Source organism: Chiloscyllium plagiosum, unplaced genomic scaffold (assembly GCF_037043375.1).
Source record: "Chiloscyllium plagiosum isolate Xiang-an unplaced genomic scaffold, Cpla_swu_hap1 HiC_scaffold_13, whole genome shotgun sequence".
NCBI lineage: Eukaryota > Metazoa > Chordata > Chondrichthyes > Orectolobiformes > Hemiscylliidae > Chiloscyllium > Chiloscyllium plagiosum.
In genome coordinates this window covers 78,350,103-78,371,796 of record NW_028270151.1, presented here as the reverse complement: position 1 = coordinate 78,371,796, position 21,694 = coordinate 78,350,103, and the positions used below count along the sequence as shown (strand labels likewise).

Here is a 21,694-nt window from a genome sequence, read left to right as displayed (position 1 = left end):
GATCTCACCTATGTTTTGTGAAACATGAACTCACTTGCTTTGTATGTTCAGTGAATGTATGTACTGTCTACATTATCTTAGTTAGCCCGTGATTGATGTGATCAAGTTTAAACTAATTATAATTTTTAACGTCCTACTGAGTTATCCGTTCTCTTTCTCACATAGCACGTGAAGCCACTCTGCAGAAGATTGAAGTTATTATCAAGGAACAGTTTGCAATGGAGATGAAGAACAAAGAGCATGAGATTGAGATCATAGATCAGGTAAAGACATCAGTTGTGCTCAATGCCAGTGACATTAATACTGTTGCTGATCAAACAGCAGTACCAGGGAATTATTAAAGGATGTGTGTGTTCCTGCACCACCTTATTTGTTGTGTGCTAGATAACACAAATTTTACTGTATGCAGGTAGGAAGTGGCAATTTGGCTAAAGTAAATGCGGTTATGAGATTAGACAAGCAATAGTTAGCGAGGTAAAAACAATGACTGCAGATGCTGGAAACCAGATTCTGGATCAGTGGTGCTGGAAGAGCACAGCAATTCAGGCAGCATCCGACGAGCAGCAAAATCGACGTTTCGGGCAAAAGCCCTTCATCAGGAATAAAGGCAGAGAGCCTGAAGCGTGGAGAGATAAGCTGGTGCGGGTGGGGAGAAAGTAGCATAGAGTACAATAGGTGAGTGGGGGAGGAGATGAAGGTGATAGGTCAGGGAGGAGAGGGTGGAGTGGATTGGTGGAAAAGAAGCTAGGCAGATCGGACAAGTCCGGACAGGTCAAGGAGACAGTGCGGAGCTGGAAGTTTGAAACTAGGATGAGGTGTGGGAAGGGGAAATGAGGAAGCTGTTGAACTCCACATTGATGCCCTGGGGTTGAAGTGTTCCGAGGCGGAAGATGAGGCGTTCTTCCTCCAGGCGTCTGGTGGTGAGGGAGCGGCGGTGAAGGAGGCCCAGGACCTCCATGTCCTCGGCAGAGTGGGAGGGGGAGTTGAAATGTTGGGCCACGGGGCGGTTTGGTTGATTGGTGCGGGTGTCTCAGAGATGTTCCCTAAAGCGCTCTGCTAGGAGGCACCCAGTCTCCCCAATGTAGAGGAGACTGCATCGGGGGCAACGGATACAATAAATGATATTAGTGGATGTGCAGGTAAAACTTTGATGGATGTGGAAGGCTCCGTTAGGGCCTTGGATAGAGGTGAGGGAGGAGGTGTGGGCACAGGTTTTGTAATTCCTGCGGTGGCAGGGGAAAGTGCCAGGATGGGAGGGTGGGTCGTGGGGCGGGCGTGGACCTAACCAGGTAGTCACGGAGGGAACGGTCTTACTTAGCGCCTAAGCAATTAATACAAAATTTGCAAAAAAAAATGTGTATTAAGGCATGTAAACCATAGAACCATGGCTAAGAAGAGGAATTAACAGACTTGTTTCTCTTCGTATGCTTTTGTCGTGTTACTGGCCCATACCTAATTGCCCTTAACCAAACAGCTTGCTGGACAAGTTTGTTTGAGGATGTGTGTAGAATGAACTTCCTGAGGAAGTGGTGGATGCAGGTGCAATTACAATGTTTAAAAGACATTTGGATGGATACATGCATAGGAATGGTTTGGAAGGATATGGGCCAGGAGCAGGCAAGTAGGACTAGTTTAGTTTGGCATTATGTTCAGCATGGACTGGTTGGACCAAAGAGCCTGTTTTCTGCGCTGTATGACTCTATGATAGTTGAGAGTCAGTCCACTACAGACAACTCTAGATGAGCTAAGGACCTACTCCAGATTAGGTGAGGATGACAGATTTCCTTCTTTGTGGACATAATGAACCAGTTTCTTATGATAACGTATGGTAGTTTCATTGTTCCATTACTGTGGCTTCTTTTATATTTCAAATTTATTAATTGATTTTGGTTTCATCTACAGTGGTGATGGATTTGAATTCTTTCTGTATCTTTCTCACACATGCTATGTCTATCTGTGTTTCTCCATCTCCTCCTCCATCCCACTGCAAATTCAAGGAAGAAGCTTATCATGAAGCCAAGCACTGTTAAATTCTGCAATTATTGAAGGCAGAATAAAGAACTGATTAAAAAATGAGGAAAGAATATATGAGTAGACTAGCAAGAGACATAAAAATTAAATGGTAAAGATTTCAATAAATATATAAAGTTGGAAAAGATTGGTGAAAATAAACATATGCCCAGTAAACAAGAGAGGGTGAAATTATAATGAGAATAGGGAAATAGCAGAGAAATTAAGCACATAATTTGTATGGAATTTAACGTGGCCACTGGTAAACCTCACCTGCTGTCTAGAGAATGGCATTGTGCCTTTTTGTTTGAGAAGGACTGTTGTATGCAGTACCAATCACAAACTGGGCAGCAATGAGTCTTCCCTGGGATCAAAGGCTCTGGGGTAGAGGTGCTGCTGGCTGAGAGCTGCCTGCTAATCAGATCCTAGTGTTATCTCATTGCTCGGCAGCACTTGAAGAGAGGGATGTGTCTGCTCCTTGTAATGCACCTATCTGAGACCCAGGATGGTTAGGAGACTGAGCCACGGGTGAGTGAAGACATGAGATTTATCACAGGTTGGGAGTTACAGGGAATGAGGGAGTCCTCAGCAAGAGCAAACAAGTGTCTCTCAGTGGAACTTTCTTTCCCAATGCCAGGAATGAGCCTTCATCTACCCCTTCCATCTCCAGAAGCAACCTTCGAAGGGTTTGATTTGGGGTTTATAGCAAGTGAGACTGCCTCTGCTGCAAGAACAATACTTGTAAGGAAAGGGTTGTTTGATGAGGCAAGGTTGAGTAGGTGTGGCCTTCCGTTTAGAAGAATGAGAGGTGATCTTATTGAATCATATAAGATTCTAAGGGAGCTTTACTTAACAGATGTTGGGAGGATATTTCCCCTTCAGGGGTATTGTGAACTTGAAACTTTCAAAATAATACATCTCCCGTTACAGACGAGATGAAGAGCTACTTCCTTCACTGCATGGTTAGTAAAAACAGAGAAATAGGGGCTGGGTTAATGAATGCATTCAAGGCTGAGTGAACAGATCTTTGATTGACAAGGGTTTTAAGGGTTATGAAAAACAGTCAGGGGATTGGAATTAAAGCTGCAGTCAGATCGGCCATGATCTTACTGAATGGCCTATTTCTGTTCATACTTCTTATGGTCTTATGAAGTTTGATTAAGGGAACCAATGGGACCAAGGTCAATAAGTTCCTACAGTTTGAAGGTTGGTTAGTGGATAAAAATGAAATAATAGGAATAAGCGATACATTTTTGAGTTAGGTGACTAATTAGCAGGGTACTACAAGGATCAGTCCTTGGATCTTAGCTATTGACAATACGAACATAAGACTTAGGTGCAGAGCGAGGCCATTTTGCCCATCAAGTCCTCTCTGTCATTCATACAGTCTGTTTTAATTATTTAAGTGAGAGTACTGAATGTAACATATCCAAATTTATGAACAGTAGAAAGTTAGATAGGAAAGAAACTGATGGAGAAGACGCCAAGATAATGCAGGGTGATATAGACATCTTGAGTAAGTGATCAAGCTTATGGTAGATTGAATACAATCTACGTGTGAAGTAACCAACTTTGGTAGGAAAAAGTTTTAAAAATGCAACTTAGTTTTTAAATGTTGAGAGACTGAGTTATGTTTGCAGAGTAGGGAAAGGTAATCTAACTGAAACATAAAATTCTTAAGGGTCTCAAGCCAAGGTGGATGTTGAGAAAATGCTTCCCTTGCTAAGGGGTTTACAACCAAGAGGTCACATTCCTAAGAAGGGGTCACTGTTTGTGACTGAGATTAAGAGTTTTTTCACTCAGTGTTGTGAACCTGTGCAGTTCTCCACATCAGAGAATTGTGGCTGTTGAACTGAATATACTCAATGCAGAAGTTAATATCAAAATATTTTGGATATTAAGAGAAATAGGGATGATATGGGAAGTAGAATTATGATAGAAGATCATTCACGCTTATGTTGAATGTCAGAGGGCAAAATGGTCTCTGCCACCCTTGCTTCTTCTGTTTTGATGCAGTGATATCCAAAAGGAGATTTAGTAACTCCAGAAAATCCAATGTTCTTTTAAGATTCATTTAATTTGAAGAGAATATTTATAAACAGTTCCTTATGAAATGAGTGATTTGACTATCTGTTTGTACTTAAAGCGCCTGAACGAAGCCAGAAGAATGATGGACAAACTTCGTGCCTGCATTGTGGCCAACTACTATGCGTCGGCTGTGCAGCCCAAGATTACTGAGGTAAGGAGGATGAAGCAGGTAATCTTCTTGACCAGGTTTTTAAACTCTTTCAATGTTCCCATGTGATTAATGTCACATGATTGGGTCAGTATCTATATAATCTTGTAATAGCTGCCAACAGCATTACATAAAGGTGATTGGTTATTATGATTCTATTGAAACTGAAAATAACAGATCTAAAGTTCCGATGTTTAACTGAATTATTGAATCTAAAGGAAAGATGAAAAATTATGTGCTGTCAAATTACATTGATAGAACAGAATTTATAGCAACGATTCATGATTTTGCTGATAAATCATTAAAGCAGTGCATTACAGTAAAGCTCTTATTCTAAGCCTTGGACCCAGAAAAGATGCAATGATCTTGGGGTCCTGGGTGCATGCTGCTGAGACAATGGTAAGTCAGTGAGGAGGTAGCAGAAGCTATTTCCTCCTATTTTGCCTAAATTAGACTGTGGGACTGGGGTGTAGCTAGCAGACCAGTTTTGTTCAAGATAATATAGAAAGATAAACCAACTCAGTGTCGATCAGATGATATAACAGCAATTAAAAGCCTTAATTTACAAAGGGAATGTATTAGCCATCACATTTATGCATTTCCAGGTGCTATTAGATGAGGTTTTTATAAAAGTTCAGGGATACTCCTCAAGAGATGACCTAGTAGTATGGATAGACAATTGCATGAAAAGATGGACAGGTACCTGAGAACTCAAATACATAATTTCTTCAAATTGTACAAACGAGTAGGAATGGTGTGAGGAGGGACTTAAGATGCTATGTCTGTTTCCAGTGAACCAGAGAAGAAATGACATAAGGTTATGATGGGATAATTAGAGCAGATTGTTTCCTTTTGTTGGGAGTCAGGAAGAGTACAGTCCCATTAAATTTTTTGCTGGTAGAGAACTCACATGAGTTGGTTTTGCGTAGAGATTTCTTTGTGCAACAGGTATATTGAAGCATAGAATGCTTTCATGCTGTGAGTTGTTGAATCAAAAAATATTGCATCTTTGACGAAAAGAATAAGGCTGAGTATTTGAAGCTTAGACAGATACATGGAACTAAGCAGTAATTTTAGATTGCTTTCGCAAAAATATAGCACATGTTGATAGACTAGATTGCCTCCTTGAGTGGAGTAGATTTCTATTGTATGTGGATATCAACCTTTTATTCTGGATTTCTCATAACAATAAAAGACCCATAATGAGCTGGTGTGCAGCCCTTTCTATTTCCTTAAGGGATAAACCACTGCAAATCATGACTGCGTTTTATTTGGTGTCATCACAGTCAATATGTGACATGTGCTTTGAAAGAGAATGTAATCAAAGCTAATGGGAAACCTCATTCTCTGTGATAAATAAAAGACACCCCAACGGCACATTCCTTGGGTCAAGCTGTGGTCTTGGTTTTTGTTTCTCTATGTTAGAAATCAGATACTCTGAGAGTTTACCTCCAGCAATTTGCCATGGACAGATTGCTTCCAAACATTTACTCGGGTGTTAGAAAAATTTAAGACTGCTTCTGTTTGAAACAGTCAACCCACTTTAGGTGGTATAAGTTTAGTTATTATTGCTGGAAAGACATGTTTATATATAAGGATGATCTAAGAAATGTTGGCAGATTTTGTTTTGGATTGAGAAGAGTATTACCACGTGGTTTCTTGGAAACTGACATTAGCTTTACGTTGAGAATGGGTATTTACTTGACAAATGTACTTAATCAGTGATTACATTGCCAGATCGTAGTTATACAGAAAGCATTTTTCTTCATTAAAGATGTTGGTTTTCATCAGGACAATGTGACTGATATCATTGCTATTTCTTGGTTGAACTGTTAGAACTGTCCTTCACTGTTCTCCAAGAGGGTTACCCTTGGTTAGTTTAATCTTGCTGTCCTGAACTTGTGATTGACTAAACTGGGCTATGTGATTTTTTTTTTGTTTTAGGGTCCAAAACCATATGATCCTACTGTCTTTAATCACCCAGTCATCAAGAAATTTCTAGAATCTCCTTCCCGGTCATCTTCCCCTGGCAATCAACGATCTGAAACTCCATCAGCCAACCAATCAGAAACAGATTCCGTCACTCATCAAGCAGACACCTTTCTGGACAAAGAGAATGAGCAGGAACAGCCCACTGCAGCAAGTGAGGACATGCAAACTTTCAGATCCGAGAAAAGAGCAGGGAGGAACACTGGCCAGGTACAGTAATCTCTGGCAAATCCCTCGTCGTGTCGGGAGGGCATGGTTGGGACTAAAACAGTGCGTCCAGATTACAGGTCAACAAATAGTAATGAATGCTACGGTTGACCCCAGTGGGCTTGAGCTCCCAAAAGCTGCTAGGGTTCCTACTCCTGAGTGTGTGGAGGTCATGTGAAGTCTGATGCCCATGGATGTCTGCAGTCAAATGGCCTGCCCTCAAATTCACACGGCAAATGATCACTTGAGTGAGCTACTAGTGAGCATCAGAACCCAGGAGTCATCACATTAGGAAGGAGGATAAAGCATCAACAAATAGAGCCTTGCATAGGTGTAATCCCACTGTTCTGAGATGCCAATCTCTCCATATAGAATAGAACAACACAAATTGGTTATGAGAATGGGCAGAGTTATCTGTAGTTGGGTTGCTGGCTTCCATACTTGCAAGAGGAGGTGGTAGATGCAGGTATTGTTACAACGTTTAAAAGATGTTTGGAAAGGTACATGAGATTTAGAGGGTTATGGAACAAATGCAGGAAGTGCGACTAGTTTAGTTTGGGAAACCCGGTTGGTATGTTCTAGTTGGACCAAAGGGTCTGTTTCTGTGCTGTATGACTCTGTGTGTAAGCCAACTCTATGTGTAGGAGAAAGTGAGGACTGCTGATGCTGGAGATCAGAAAAATGTGTTGCTGGAAAAGCGCAGTAGGTCAGGCAGCATCAGAGGAGCAGGAGAATCGACGTTTCGGGCATAATCCCTTCTTCACGAATGAGGAGGGTGTGCCAAGCAGGCTAGGATAAAAGGTAGGGAGGAGGGACTGGGGGAGGGGCGTTGGGAATGCGATAGGTGGAAGGAGGTTAAGGTGAGGGTGATAGGCCGGAGAGGGGTTGGGGGCGGAAAGGTTGGGAAGAGGTTTGCAGGTCAAGACGGTGGTGCTGAGTCCGAGGGTTGGGACTGAGAAAAGGTGGGGGGAGGGGAAATGAGGAAGCTGGTGAAATCTGCATTCATCCCTTGTGGTTGGAGGGTTCCGAAGCGGAAGATGAGGCGCTCTTCCTCCAGGCGTTGTGTTGCCATGGTCTGGCAATGGAGGAGGCCAAGGACCTGCGTGTCCTTGGCGGAGTGGGAGGGGGAGTTAAAGTGTTCAGCCACAGAGCGATTGGGTTGGTTGGTGCGGATGTCCCAGAGGTGTTCTCTGAAATATTCCACAAGTAGATGGCCTGTCTCCCCAATGTACAGGAGGCCACATCGGGTGCAGCGGATGCAGTAAATGATGTGTGTGGAGGTGCAGGTGAATTTGTGACGGATATGGAAGGATCCCTTGGGGCCTTGGAGGGAAATGAGGGGGGAGGTGTGGGCGCAAGGTTTGCATTTCTTGCAAGAAATATCCGTCACCGCCCCGTGGCTGAACATTTTAACTCCCCCCACCTTTTCTCAGTCCCAACTCTCGGACTCAGCACCGCCTTTTTGACCTGCAATCATCTTCCCGACCTCTCCACCCCCAACCCCTCTCCGGCCTATCACCCTCACCTTAACCTCCTTTTACCTATCGCATTCCCAACGCCCCTCCCCCAAGTCCCTCCTCCCTACCTTTTGTCTTAGCCTGCTTGGCACAACCTCCTCATTCCTGAAGAAGGGCTTATGCCCGAAACGTCGATTCTCCTGCTCCTTGGATGCTGCCTGACCTGCTGTGCTTTTCCAGCAACACGTTTTTCAACTCTGTGTAGGCCAAGGAGGCAGGAAGAGGTAGAGGGAGGAAACGCATTGATGAGGGATTGAAATGGAATATCAATGTACGATCAAGCAAGGTATAGCACCGTATCTCTCATTGTATGCTAAATACTATCTTTCCTAGGATACCTTTGGAGTCCCAACCCCACAGGAGATAGAACAGAGGTATACCTACCTCACCACCAGTGAAGATCCATCGCGCCTTTACATCAAGAAGACAATTGTCGTTGGCAATGTTTCAAAGTCAGTGCTTGGCCTTTCTGCATTTCTCAATGTTTTGTACTTTTCTTTTTGTCGGACCTCCTTTCCCTCTGATGGCAGTGGATGTGAAATTGAAGTTAATCAGGATATAACATGAAAAGACGACTTAATGTCAATATTTTGTTCACTGCAAATAGAATCCATAGTAACTATGTCAGAGAACCAGAGAAAAGGGGACATCAGCAATCCTTCCAGATTTTTCATGGATCCTCTGCCATAGTTATGATGGGCAATTAGTGGAGATGAGCAGAACTTGAATCCTCTGAAGTCTGCATGCATATGCCTAAGTAGTATAATATATCAAAATGTTCCATGTACAGGCATTGGGGGCAGAACAGAAAATGCTGTTAATAAGGGTAGGTTGCTCATTATTTCAAACCTGCTCATTGTAAAAATTAAAAGTATTAAGGTGTTATGAATCAAAGGTGGGTAAATCAGGTTGAAGTGCAGATCACTGCTGAAGTGGCTGAATTGGACTTCAACTGAAGTCGACTGAGTGAATTGTAAAAATTATCTTAATGAATTTCCACTCCATCTTTCTGGTTATCTATTCAATCAATGTTTTATTTTACATTATCCAGGCACTGGAATTAATAATTTGCTTTTGTTCTTCTGGACCCTGTGCTAATTTCTGCTTCCAATTTCTGTCCCTGCTGGAATTTTGTTTCTTTTCTCAATCTTGCATTGCAATTTCCTGCTTTTTGCCTCAGTGCTGTACAAATGCTTTTTTTTCTGTTTTGCTGAGTGATTTTTGCTCCCTTTCCTGGTCTCCTGGGATAATTCTGAGAGAGGGTCAGCAGCATTGGGAGTTTCACTCTCTTCACCAGTGTTATGCTGAAAGAAGTTGAGATGATTTGTCAGTCAAATGAGATACTTGTTTTCTCTTTAACTGACTAAATTTATTGCTTTATAGGTACATTCCCCCAGACAAGAGGGAGGAGAATGATCAGTCCACCCATAAGTGGATGGTTTATGTGCGAGGTTCACGGAAAGAGCCCACAATTGATCATTTTGTGAAGAAGGTCTGGTTCTTTCTGCATCCCAGTTATAAGCCAAATGACCTGGTGGAAGTCAGGTGAGTCTCCATGGACTTTATCTTGGACTTTATTTCTATTCCGTGCAAGGCAACAATCGAGTTTTTTAAAGCCAGATAGACAAAGTTAAATTTCACACAACACCAAGTTGTAGTCCAACAGGTTTACTTGAAAGTACAAGCTTTCAAAGTGCTGCTCCTTCATCAGGTAGCTAGTCGGGCAGGATACACAGGATGCAGAATTTGTAAGTAAAAGATCAAAGTGGCATACAACTGATGTAATGTATTAGAGAAACCTAGCTGGCTGTTAGGTCTTTAATCACTTAGAATCGGGATACAGATTTTGATTGATTAATATGTGAGTTTTGCATCTTCTCTAGTAGGTACATCCACACACTGAATCAGAAAATTTTATTGTACACACATAACAAATTCCTCTCCATGTAAACCCTTAACACTATGGCAGTCCCAGTCTATGTTTGGAAAGTTAAAATCCCCTACCATTACCACCCTATTATTCTTACAGATAACTGAGATCTCCTGACAAATTTGTTTCTCGATTTTCCTCTGACTATTAGGGGGGTCTATAATACAATCCCAATAAGGTGATCATCCCTTTCTTATTTCTCAGTTCAACCCAAATAACTTTCCTGGTTGTATTTCCGGGAATATCCTCCCTCAGTACAGCTGTATTGCTATCCCTTATTGAAAACACTACTCCCCCTCCTCTCTTGTCTTTCTATCCTTCTTGTAACATTTGTATCCTGGAACATTAAGCTGCCAGTCCTGTCCATCCCTGAGCCATGTTTCTGTAATTGCTATGATATCCCAGTCCCATGTTCCTAACCATGCCTTGAGTTCATCTGCCTTCCTGTTAGGCCCATTGCATTGAAATAAATGCAGTTACATTTATCAGTCCTACCTTGTTCTCTGCTTTGTCCCTGTCTGCCCTGACTGTTTGACTCACTTCTGTTCTCCATTGTACCAGGCTCTGATCGATCTCTTTCCTCACTATCTCCTTGGGTCCCACCTCCCCAACCTTACTAGTTTAAATCCTCCCGAGCAGCTCTAGAAAATCTCCCTGCCAGTATATTAGTCCTCCTCCCATGTAGGTGCAATCCATCCTTCTTGTACATGTCACTTCTACCCCAAAAGAGATTTCAATGATCCAAAAAATGTGATTCCTTCTCCCATACACCATCTCCTCAGCCATGCATTCGTCTGCTCTGTCCTCCTATTCCTGCCTTCTCTACCTCGTAGCACTGGGAGTAATCCAGATATTACTACTCTCCAGGACCTCCTTTTTAAATACCTGCCTAAATCTCTGTAATCTCCCTTCAGAATCTCAACCTTTTCCCTTTCTATGTCATTGGTTCCAATCAGATCAGATCAGTGACCTCCTGCTGGCCCCTCTCCCCCTTGAGAACACTCTGCATTCTCTCTGAGACATCCTTGATCCTGGCACCAGGGAAACAACACACCGTTCTGATTTTTCACTGCTGGCCACAGAAAGGTCTATCTGTACGTTGGACTAGAGAGTCTCCTAACACAATTGATCTCTTGGAACCCGACGTACCCCTCATTGCATTAGATCCAGTCTCAATACCAGAAACCTGGCTGTTTGTGCTATGTTCCCCTGAGAATCCATCACCCCCTACATTTTCTAAAACAGCATACTTTGTTTGAAATGGGGATAACCACAGAAGGCTCCTGCAGAAGGAAGGAAGCGGCAGAGACAAACCACTATAAATGCCGGAGGAAACATCACAGAAGCGCTTCACAGGAGGCTCCCAAGCACTGAGGATTCACCTAGACAGGGGACGAAACATCTGCAACACAAATTCCCAGCTTGGCGAACAGAACCACAATAAGGCTCCTGCACTAACCGCCTACCTCTCTTACCATTCCTGGAGTTAACCCGTATTTGTGACTGTATCTGCGACTTTTCCCCCTTCCTATAACTGCCATCCAAGTCATCCCCTTGCTGTTGTAAATTCCTCATTGCCTCTAACTGTCTCTCCAACTGATTCTATTTGATCTGATAGGATTCACAACCAACAGCATTTATTGCAGATATAATCCTCAGTAACCCGTAAACTCTCCCTAAACTCCCACATCGACAAGAAGAGCATGTTACTCTACTAAAGGCCATTTTTGCTCCTCCACAATCTACAGACCCAGAAAATAGCACCGTCTTATTCCTCTACAACACATTACTCTAGGTAAAATTAATAGTTGTGGCTTGTATTTTAAGTTTAATCAAGAGACATATCTCAGTAAACATATAATCAAGAAAGAACCCCCTCTACTCACTACTGCAGACTTACTGTAAGGCCACGTTTAAATATTCATATCTGTTTCTGTGCTGTGACCTCTCCCAAGCAGGTTCCTCCGAGATTAGTTGTGAATTTCACTGTTTGTTAATTTTCCCAGATGCACTCTGATGTCCAGCGTTACATGAATTCAAACAGCAAAGGCTGTAACTGTGCAGATTCACTGCTATGTTTCTTTCTCTCTGCACGGACCTCACCAAGAGCTTCCTTTGTCTGTTCCCCTCCCTTTTAAAAGTGCTGTTGTTTTGACTTTTGTTTCTCCAAAACTTGACCTAATCTTGGGAAATAAGGCAGGGCAGGTGACTGAGGTGTCAGTGGGGGAGCACTTTGAGGCCAGCGACCATAATTCCATTAGTTTTAAAATAGTGATGGAAAAGGATAGACCAGATCTAAAAATTGAAGTTCTAAATTATGGGCGGCACAGTGGCACAGTGATTAGCACTGCTGCCTCACAGCGCCAGAGACCCGGGTTCAATTCCCACCTCAGGCGACTGACTGTGTGGAGTTTGCACATTCTCCCCGTGTCTGCGTGGGTTTCCTCCGGGTGCTCCAGTTTCCTCCCACAGTCCAAAGATGTGCAGGTAAGGTGAATTGGCCATGCTAAATTGCCCGTAGTGTTAGGTAAAGGGTAAATGTAGGGGTATGGGTGGGTTGTGCTTCGGCGGGTCAGTGTGGACTTGTTGGGCCGAAGGGCCTGTTTCCACACTGTAATGTAATCTAATCTAATCTAAATCTAAATTGGAGAAAGGCCAATTTTGACAGTATTGGGCAAGAACTTTCAAAAGCTGACTGGGGGCAGATGTTCGCAGGTAAAGGGACGGCTGGAAAATGGAAAGCCTTCAGAAATTAGATAACGAGAGCCCAGAGAAAATTTCTTCCTGTCAGGGTGAAAGGAAAGGCTGGTAGGTGGAATGCTGGATGATTTAAGAAATTGAGGGTTTGGTTAAGAGAAAGAGGGAAGCATATGTCAGGTATAGACAGGATGGATCAAGTGAATCCTTAGAAGCGTATAAAGAAAGTGTGAGTATACTTAAGAGGGAATTCAGGAAGGCAAAAAGGGGACATGAGATACCTTTGGCAAATAGAATTAAGGAGAATCCAAAGGGTTTTTACAAATACATTAAGGACAAAAGGGTAACTAGGGAGGGAATAGGACCCCTCAAAGATCAGCAAGGCAGCCTTTGTGTGGGGCCGCAGGAGATGGGGCAGATACTAAACAAGTATTTTGCATCAATACTTATTATGGAAAAGGACATGGAAGACATAGAATGTAGGGAGGTGGATGGTGACATCTTGAAGAAATGTCCATATTACAGAGGAGGAAGTGCTGGATGTCTTGAAACGTATAAAAGTCGATAAATCCTCCCGAACTGATCAGGTGTACCCGAGAACTCTGTGGGAAGCCAGGGAAGTGATTGCTGGGCCTCTTACTGAAATAGTTGTATCATTGATAGTCACAGGTGAGGTGCATGAAGACTCGAGGTTGGCAAACGTGGTGCCACTGTTTAAGAAAGGTGGTAAGGACAAGCCAGGGAACTATAGACCAGTGAGCTTGACGGGGGTGGTGGGCAAGTTGTTGGAGGGAATCCTGAGGGACAGGATGTACATGTATTTGGAAAGGCAAGGACTGATTAGGGATAGTCAACATGGCTTTGTGTGTGGGAAATCATGTCTTACAAACTTGATTGAGTATTTTGAAGAAGTAACAAAGAGGATTGATGAGGGCAGAGCGGTAGATGTGATCTATGTGGACTCCAGTAAGATGTTCGAGAAGGTTCCCCATGGGAGACAGATTAGCAAGGTTAGATCTCACGGAGTATAGGGAGAAGTCGCCATTTGGACACAGAACTGGCTGAAAGGTAGAAGACTGGAGACCTGTGACCAGTGGAGTGCCACAAGGATCGGTGCTGGGCCCACTATTTTTCATCATTTATATAAATGATTTGGATGTGAGCATAAGAGGTATAGTTAGTAAGTTTGCAGATGACACCAACATTCGAGGTGTAGTGGACAGCGGTTACCTCAGATTACAACGGAATCTTGATCAGATGGGCCACTGGGCTGAGAAGTGGCAGATGGAGTCTAATTTAGATAAATGCGAGGTGCTGCATTTTGGGTAAGGAAATCTTAGCTAGACTTATACACTTAATGGTGAGGTCGTAGAGAGTGTTGCTGAACAAAGAGACCTTGGAGTGCAGGTTTATAGTTCCTTGAAAGTGGAGTCGCAGGTACATAGGATAGTGAAGATGCATTTGGTATGCTTTCCTTTATTGGTCAGAGTATTGAGTACAGGAATTGGGAGATCATGTTGCTGCTGTACAGGACATTGGTTAGACCACTTCTGGAATACTGCATGCAATTCTGGTCTCCTTCCTATTGGAAAGATGTTGTGAAACTTGAAAGGGTTCAGAAAAGATTTACAAGGAAGTTGCCAGAGTTGGAGGAGTTGGAGGATAAGGAGAGGCTGAACAGGCGAGGGCTGTTTTCCCTGGAGTGTCGGTGGCTGAGGGGTGACCTTCTAGAGGTTTACAGAATCATGAAGGGCATGGATAGGATAAATAGACAAAGTATTGTCCCTGGGGTGGGGGAGTCCAGAACTAGAGGGCATAGGTTAAGTGAGAGAGGGGAAAGATATAAAAGAGACCTCAGGGACAACTTTTTCACGCAGTGGTTGGTATGTGTACAGAATGAGCTTCCAGAGGAAGTGGTGGAGGCTAGTCCAACTGCAACATTTAAGAGGCATTTGGATGGGTATATGAATAGGAAGGATTTGGAGGGATATGGGCCAGGTGCTGGTAGGTGGGACTAGATTGGGTTGGGATATCTGGTTGGCATGGACGGGTTGGACTGAAGGATCTGTTTCCATGCTGTACATCTCTATGACTATAAATCCCAGAATTTCTTTCAAGTCACAGCCCTGAGATAACTTAAGGTTTTATCAATATATAAAGAACGTGACATTTCAGCTCAGACAGTGCATTGAAGGTATGAGGTTAGAGTCTGCCTGTATTCCAACCTGGACTGGTTTTGTTTCCAAAGTAGGAATTTATAAATTGACGCATTGACTGATTGCCTACAGATTGCGTTCTTTTTGAACAAAATAGAAAGTATTTGAAAATGCAAATTCACAGCATAGAGTATGTGTGCATGTGTATATGTATGGTGGACAGTTAAGGACACAGAACTCAGATAGCTTGTATGGAATATGAATTTGAGAATTGTATTATCCTAAAGATAATACAAGAAGTTAGAGGATAAATAACTGTGTACCCTAATTACATTTTGAACAATTATTAATAGAATTTATTGCTTGATAAATTGAGAGTGGGTCTTTTCCTGGTTGAAATAAATCCCCTGCTTATGGAGCAAGTTTGATCCTTTTTATCTTTTATTCAGTGAGAATGAGACTTCTATTGTGCATCACTTGTACTGTATTGCATCCTCTCAGAAACAGCTAGACATTTGGTTGTCAAATTCCTGAGTAGCAGTGATGGCAAGTTGGTGCAGGCTTGAGCTATAAACAGTGTAGTTCCCTTGACTCTGTCCCATCAAATACCCCAAGGTCAAAGATGGGACAAATGCAACCAATCTTTGGGAATCCAAAGGATTGGATGAACCGAAGTAGCTGTGGAGCTACTTTGTACACAGAAAGGTTAGTTCACAAGAAGACATGAATTAAGAGCAGGAGTAGGCCATTCAGTCCATCAAGGACAGTCTGCCATTCTATAAGATCATGGCTAGTTGTAGCCTGACTGCACTTTATTGATTGCTGCCCGCAACTGTTGACACTGCCTCATGCAGTCCTGAATATATTCAATGACCTGGCCTCTCTGTGACAATCTGAGACAAATGGACTGATATTTGAAAGGCCTGCCTTGCAGTGACAAAACGCTGGAGGTGGCCTAAGCAAGCTGAGGGTTGGCTATCAGCCTCCTCATCAAGTCCTAAACTTGAGAGCCGTCAGCCAGTCAGATTAACGGGTGGCTCTAGTAATCTGAGAAGCACCAGAGCTCAGTACTGGACACTGTCAGGACTACAGGGAGGCCAATGGAGAGCATTGACAGCATCCAAACCCAGGTAGATCCGCAAGCCTTCAAGGTGAGGAGCAGGCTTGGGGTGGAGTGATACCTTGATGCATACATGATTTGGAGATGCCGGTGTTGGACTGGGGTGTACAAAGTTAAAAATCACACAACACCAGGTTATAGTCAAACAGGTTTAATTGGAAGCACACTAGCTTTTGGAGCGACGCTCCTTCATCAGGTGATAATGGAGGGCTTAATCCTAACACAGAATTTATAGCAAGAATTTACAGTGTGATGTAACTGAAATTATACATTGAAAAATTGATTGCCTGTTCAATTTTTCAATGTATAATTTTAGTTACATCACACTGTAAATTCTTGCTATAAATTCTGTGTTAGGATTGAGCCCTCCATTATCACCTGATAAAGGAGCGTCGATCCGAAAGCCAGTGTGCTTCCAATTAAACCTGTTGGACTATAACCTGGTGTTGTGATTTTTAACTTGATGCATACAGAGCATCTCCCCAGCCCACAATGATGTGTGCCCTCTTCCCATCTTTCAACAAAGCTGTTTAAAAAAAAAGACCTTCCCACTCTCCGACACCTGACATTGCTCAGCACATCTTGATGGTGGATGGGGTCTGAAGGCCTTAGGTGGCAGTAATTAGCTAATTAACACCCTCAGTTGGCTTAAATGGGGATAGGGTCATGGCAGCATTACTCAGTCTTACTGAGAATGATTTAGAGGTGGGTGGGAAGATGAAGGGCTGGCCACCTGATGTATTTTTCCTGCTTCTAATGTCACAAACATGTCTGGAATTGAGGTGTACAAAATCCAGCCCAAACTCCCTTTCGGCGACTCTTTCAGAACAATCTTTGTGAGCAGATGTTTTGGTATTTTGGCTGCAAGATTATATTGTCAAATTTAGTAGCTGGTGGAAAAGTGAATAGTAAGTTACGTAAGCAATAGGTTATTGTTGTTCTCAATTTTTTTTTCATGTGGACTGATTTTCATTTTTTAAAATTTTCTGATTAGTGAGCCACCATTTCACTTGACCAGACGAGGCTGGGGTGAATTCCCTGTACGTATTCAGATCCACTTCAGGGACCTGCGCAACAAGAGAATAGACATCATTCACCAGCTGAAGGTACAGCAGTAGTTGGTTGAAGCTCTGCCTCCCATATTTGCTCTTGTTAATCTGTTAATAAAGGCTTGAAACAGGGAAGAACAATCACTTATCACTGTTATCAGATCAGTCTGGATGCTGGGACAAAGGGAGCTTTCAAGACTGAGAACATTAGAATTTTGGTAAATGCATCACGGGTTATGGTGCTAAAATGGGTGAATGGATTTGAAGTATAATAAGTGTTGATCAAATTTAATGGTGGAGAGGCTTAAGCTGTTTCCTTTTCCTAGGGTCTTTGCTCCTAGCTTTGTGCAAGCTGCTGAGCTTGCATTTAATTGAACAAGGTTTCAAACGCAGATTGTATGCCTGTTCAAAAAAGCATCATCGGTATACCTTTTGAAGTATTTTATAGAAACTGTTAGATGGTTCTGCAGTGTAGTTAATGTTGTAATATCAGGAAACCCGGTAGCCAGTTTTCTCACAGCAAACTCCCATAACCCACAATAAGTCTGTATTTCGTAGAATCCCTACACTGTGGAAGTGGGCACCTTGGCCCTATGAGTCCACATTTTTGTCCTACCCTATCCCCCAACTCTACATTTTCTATGGCTAACCCATCTAGCCTGCACATACCTGAACAATGGCCATTGAGCAAGGCCAATCCACCTAACATGCACATCTTTGGATTGTGGGAAGAAACCCACACAGACATGGGGAGAATGTGCAAACTCCACATGGACAGTCGCCCGAGGCTGGAATTGAACCCGGTTTCCTGATGCTGTGAGAAAGCAGTGCTAACTATTGTGCCACCATGCTGCCTTAATGATGGTGTTGCTTATGGTTTAAGTATTTCCTACTGAATATTGCTGTTGGATCGTTTGTTTTCTCCTCCTAACTAGGTAGTCAGGGTCTTGCTTTAACATCTAATCAAATGGATTGTATGTACAACACTGCAAAATGCACTGGCATAAACCTAGATTGTATGCTTTGTGCCAATTGTGGAGCCCGCAACCTTAGCCTGTCTGAAAATGCTAACTCTGAAGTGTGGTTGCATGATATGAATACTATATGAAGTGCCCTCTACATTGATTCAGAGTGCTTCCAAGTTTAAATAATAGGTGCAGAACAAAGGTCATTCAACTGCATCACAGCAATTGGATTCCTCACTACTTCAGTGCAATATTTCAGTTTCGGATAGACCATCATTTGAATGAGATTTGCCAAATTGGGTCTATATTAGTCTTGTGATTGAAACTCATATTACTGTCTGCAAAGATAGAGAAGTCAGACTTAAATTTTTACCCCTATCTAATTGAGTGGAAAATCTAGCCCACTAACTTGGCATCAGTTTGGGCTAGATTTATGTGAGATTCTTGAGGTAACTAAGCTACTCTTGAATTTGGTTTCCTTATTACCATTTGCTTTTTTTCAATGCTCATGTTGGGCACTCATAGCTGTCTTTCACTTTTACTGATATAAGTTTTTTTTTCCACAGCTGGATCGAACCTACACTGGCTTGCAGACACTTGGTGCAGAAACAGTATGTTTTAGTCTCTCTCTCTCTTTTTTACTCTCTCTCTCTCTCTCTCACTTTCCCTCTGCAGCTTTCTATTTCTTTTACTCAATTTAGCAGCTTCACAGCTGTAGGGACTGACACTTTACAGTCTGAGTTCACCCATCATTCAAGTAAGAACCCAAACAGAGTCCAGGTCAGCCATCCAGTACTGAGACCAAATAGTGTATTAGCAGAGAGGATATCTGTGTAAGAGAGTTGGGAGAAGGAATCCTGATTGAGTTTTTTTTTACATATCATTACCCAGAGGTTTGATATAATCATGCTGCTATCATGGTTGATAGCTTCTTGCGTGAAAAGTTTAATTACTTATTTATATTAATAACTTAGAAATTACATTATTGTATGATAATTAGGTGAACGCTGTACCCACAACAATGACTTTGCTCTCATCCCTTTTGTAGGTGTTGGTGTTGACCTTTATTTGAGTTAAGTGAATGAATTTCTTTTAATTAGGGGCTGCTTAGGCCAGCTGATAAGTTGTGCTTTTGTCCAGCAATATCACCAGCACAACTTGGAGACTTGTTGACTCTGGCAATGGCACAATTTTAAAATTCTTGTTCTTTGTCTTGAAATTCATGGCCTTGCCCCTCTCTGTTGTCATAGTCTCTCTCTTGAGGTGTAACCTTGTCAGATCTCTGCATTTCTCCAAGTCTGGCCATTTGAATCTCTGATTTTCATAGCTCCACCATTGATGGCTGTCTCTTCAGCTGTTTTGTACAAAGCTCTGGAATTCCTAGCCATAGTGTTTTCCTTCCTTTTTTTTTGTTTTTTTAAATCTCTGCAGCTCTCTGATACTTTTCTAAGACATTCCATAAAATTTGTTTGACCGATTTTGCAATCAGCTGTCATACTGTGATTTTGTGGTTTGGTGTCAGATTTTGTTTAATAATGCTTCTGTGAAGATCTTTGGGATGTTTTACAATGTTAAATGCACGTTGTTTTGAGAATTTGTGTTTGGATTTCTTATCCATTTTTACACTGAGTTTGGTCCTGCGCATCTGTTTTATCCATTTGAAGTTTGAGTGCTGAAATAACAATGTTCTTTATGTGTTCCCCTTGGAACAGGTGGTTGATGTTGAACTGCACCGTGACTCTCTTGGCGAGGACTACCTTCCCACAGCTCTGGCTCCTTCTGGCTCCTCTACTGTGCTCCTTTCATCATCCTCCTCTTGCTCCTCCTCCTCCAGCAGAACACCTCAGTCTGTCACCCCTTTGCAACCTGCAATGGCCTCCACTCCCCCAATGACATCAGCAGGAGCAGTGCACATGTCTCTAGCTACTTTGAGTTCTGCCACTGGAAAGCAGTTGCACGACTCTCTGGGATTTACTTCAGAAAAAGGTGAACCACGCAGCCCCATGTAGGAACCACATCCTAAACATGGCATCTTGTGAGCATGCCAAACACCAAAATCACATAGTGGCAGACATTTGTGTACAAATCTGAAATAAAAAAGGAAAGCGTTGAAGAAACTTTCAGGTCTAGCAACAGCTGTGGAACAAGAAACAGAGTTAACTTTTTGACAAGAGTCTGATCAGAAGAAAACTTAAAAGATCTGTTTCAATTTGCACAGATCTTGCCAATCTGCTGAGTTTTTTTGCCATTTTCTGTTCTTATTTCAAACAGTGACACGCATAGATATACAAATTTGAAAGAAAAGTAGAGCTACTGGTGTGTGCACAAATCCCGAAACCAGTAGGAGTTACCTACATGTCGGTGCAATGTTCAGCCCCTACATGCATGCACACACAATCAAATGGTCATGCACCTGTATGTACAAATCCCAAAGCAAACACAGTCACATATGTACACATTCTGAAACCAGATATGGATGTACATAGATGTGTACAACCTTTAAAATTAAACATGGAGCTGTACATATATCCATAAACTCCAAAATCAAACACCAAGTCAAACATGTATGTACAAATGAAAGCAAACATGATGTTTATATGTACACATATGTACAAACCTCAAAACTACATAAATGTGGTGACACGGTGGCTCAGTGGTTAGCACTGCTGCCTCACGATGCCAGGGACCCAGGTTCGATTCCACCCTTGGGTGACTGGCTGTGTGGAGTTTGCACCTTCTCCCCCTGATTGTGTGGATTTCCTCCAGATGCTCTGCTTTCCTCCCACAGTCCAATGATTTGCAAGTTAGGTAGATTGCCCATGTGCAGGCTAGGTGGGTTAGCCATTGAAAATACAGAGTTACAGGAATGGGGTAGAGGGATGGGTCTGGGTAGGTTGTTCTTTTGAGGGTCGGTGTGGACTCGATGGGCCAAATGGCCTGCTTCCTCACTGTAGCAATTCTATTCTATTCTACTCTAAATGTGCACGCACTGAGATACACTTCTATGAAAATTCAAACCGTCTGCTGAAGGGCATGTATGTTTGAACATGTTCCAAATAATATAGTGATAATGAGCTGTCTAAAGTACTTGTATGCTAATGTGGCACAACAAAGTCACAAAATTCAAGCATTGTGTTTTTACAAGTGATTTCTCCTGAGTTTATTCTGTCATAATTGTATAGTTCCTTTAAGAGATGGGTGTAACTTGTCAATGAAAGTCTTGTAGCAGTAATGGGATAAATTATTTAAAATAATGTATTTGAAAGGCAGAATTATTTAAATTCCAATTCTGTGTTGATGAGGGACAACTGATTTCCTGGAAGACCTATGAATACAACCGTCAGGACAGAGGAGGAATAAATAAATATCTTAATTCCCTTCCCCCACGTCTAGAGACATTCAGACAAATTCTAACATCCCAATACTTGCGTTGATCAGTATTACACCGGTTAGGCAATGAAGCTGGGGCCTTTCAATATAGTTGTTACAGCAAACAGACTTCAATTCCTTGAGTATAGATACTTATATTCAACCTATTAGAGGAGATTGGAGGCTGGATCGGGTGGGACTTGAACCCAGGTCTCCTGGCACAGAGGCAGGGAACTCTACATCTTGTGCCACAAAAACCTTCTTCCTTGACTACATAAGATTAAGATTGAGATAATTGAGTGTTTAAAATAATTAAAAGATTTGATTGGGTAGAAGGAAGCTATTTTCTTTGGTGGGAAAGTTGAGAATGGGGAAGGTGTAACCTTAAAATTAGAACTAGAACGTTTGGGGGTGATATCATGAAGTACCTCTTCATACAAAGGGTGGGG

General features: G+C 42.3%; 1 protein-coding gene across 11 annotated transcripts in view; it reads left to right on the top strand.

Moving 5' to 3' along the window:
* Positions 1–21,694, top strand: part of yeats2 (YEATS domain containing 2) — a 139,064-nt gene that overhangs the window by 19,734 nt on the left and 97,636 nt on the right. For all 11 annotated transcript variants that reach the window (XM_087993786.1, XM_087993785.1, XM_087993794.1 and 8 more), the window contains exons 3-10: positions 166–263; positions 4,157–4,249; positions 6,191–6,445; positions 8,293–8,411; positions 9,343–9,504; positions 16,857–16,968; positions 18,443–18,487; positions 19,589–19,862. In XM_087993786.1, the coding sequence (XP_087849912.1) occupies positions 166–263; positions 4,157–4,249; positions 6,191–6,445; positions 8,293–8,411; positions 9,343–9,504; positions 16,857–16,968; positions 18,443–18,487; positions 19,589–19,862 (1,158 nt within the window). The remainder of the gene's footprint in view (positions 1–165; positions 264–4,156; positions 4,250–6,190; positions 6,446–8,292; positions 8,412–9,342; positions 9,505–16,856; positions 16,969–18,442; positions 18,488–19,588; positions 19,863–21,694) is intronic.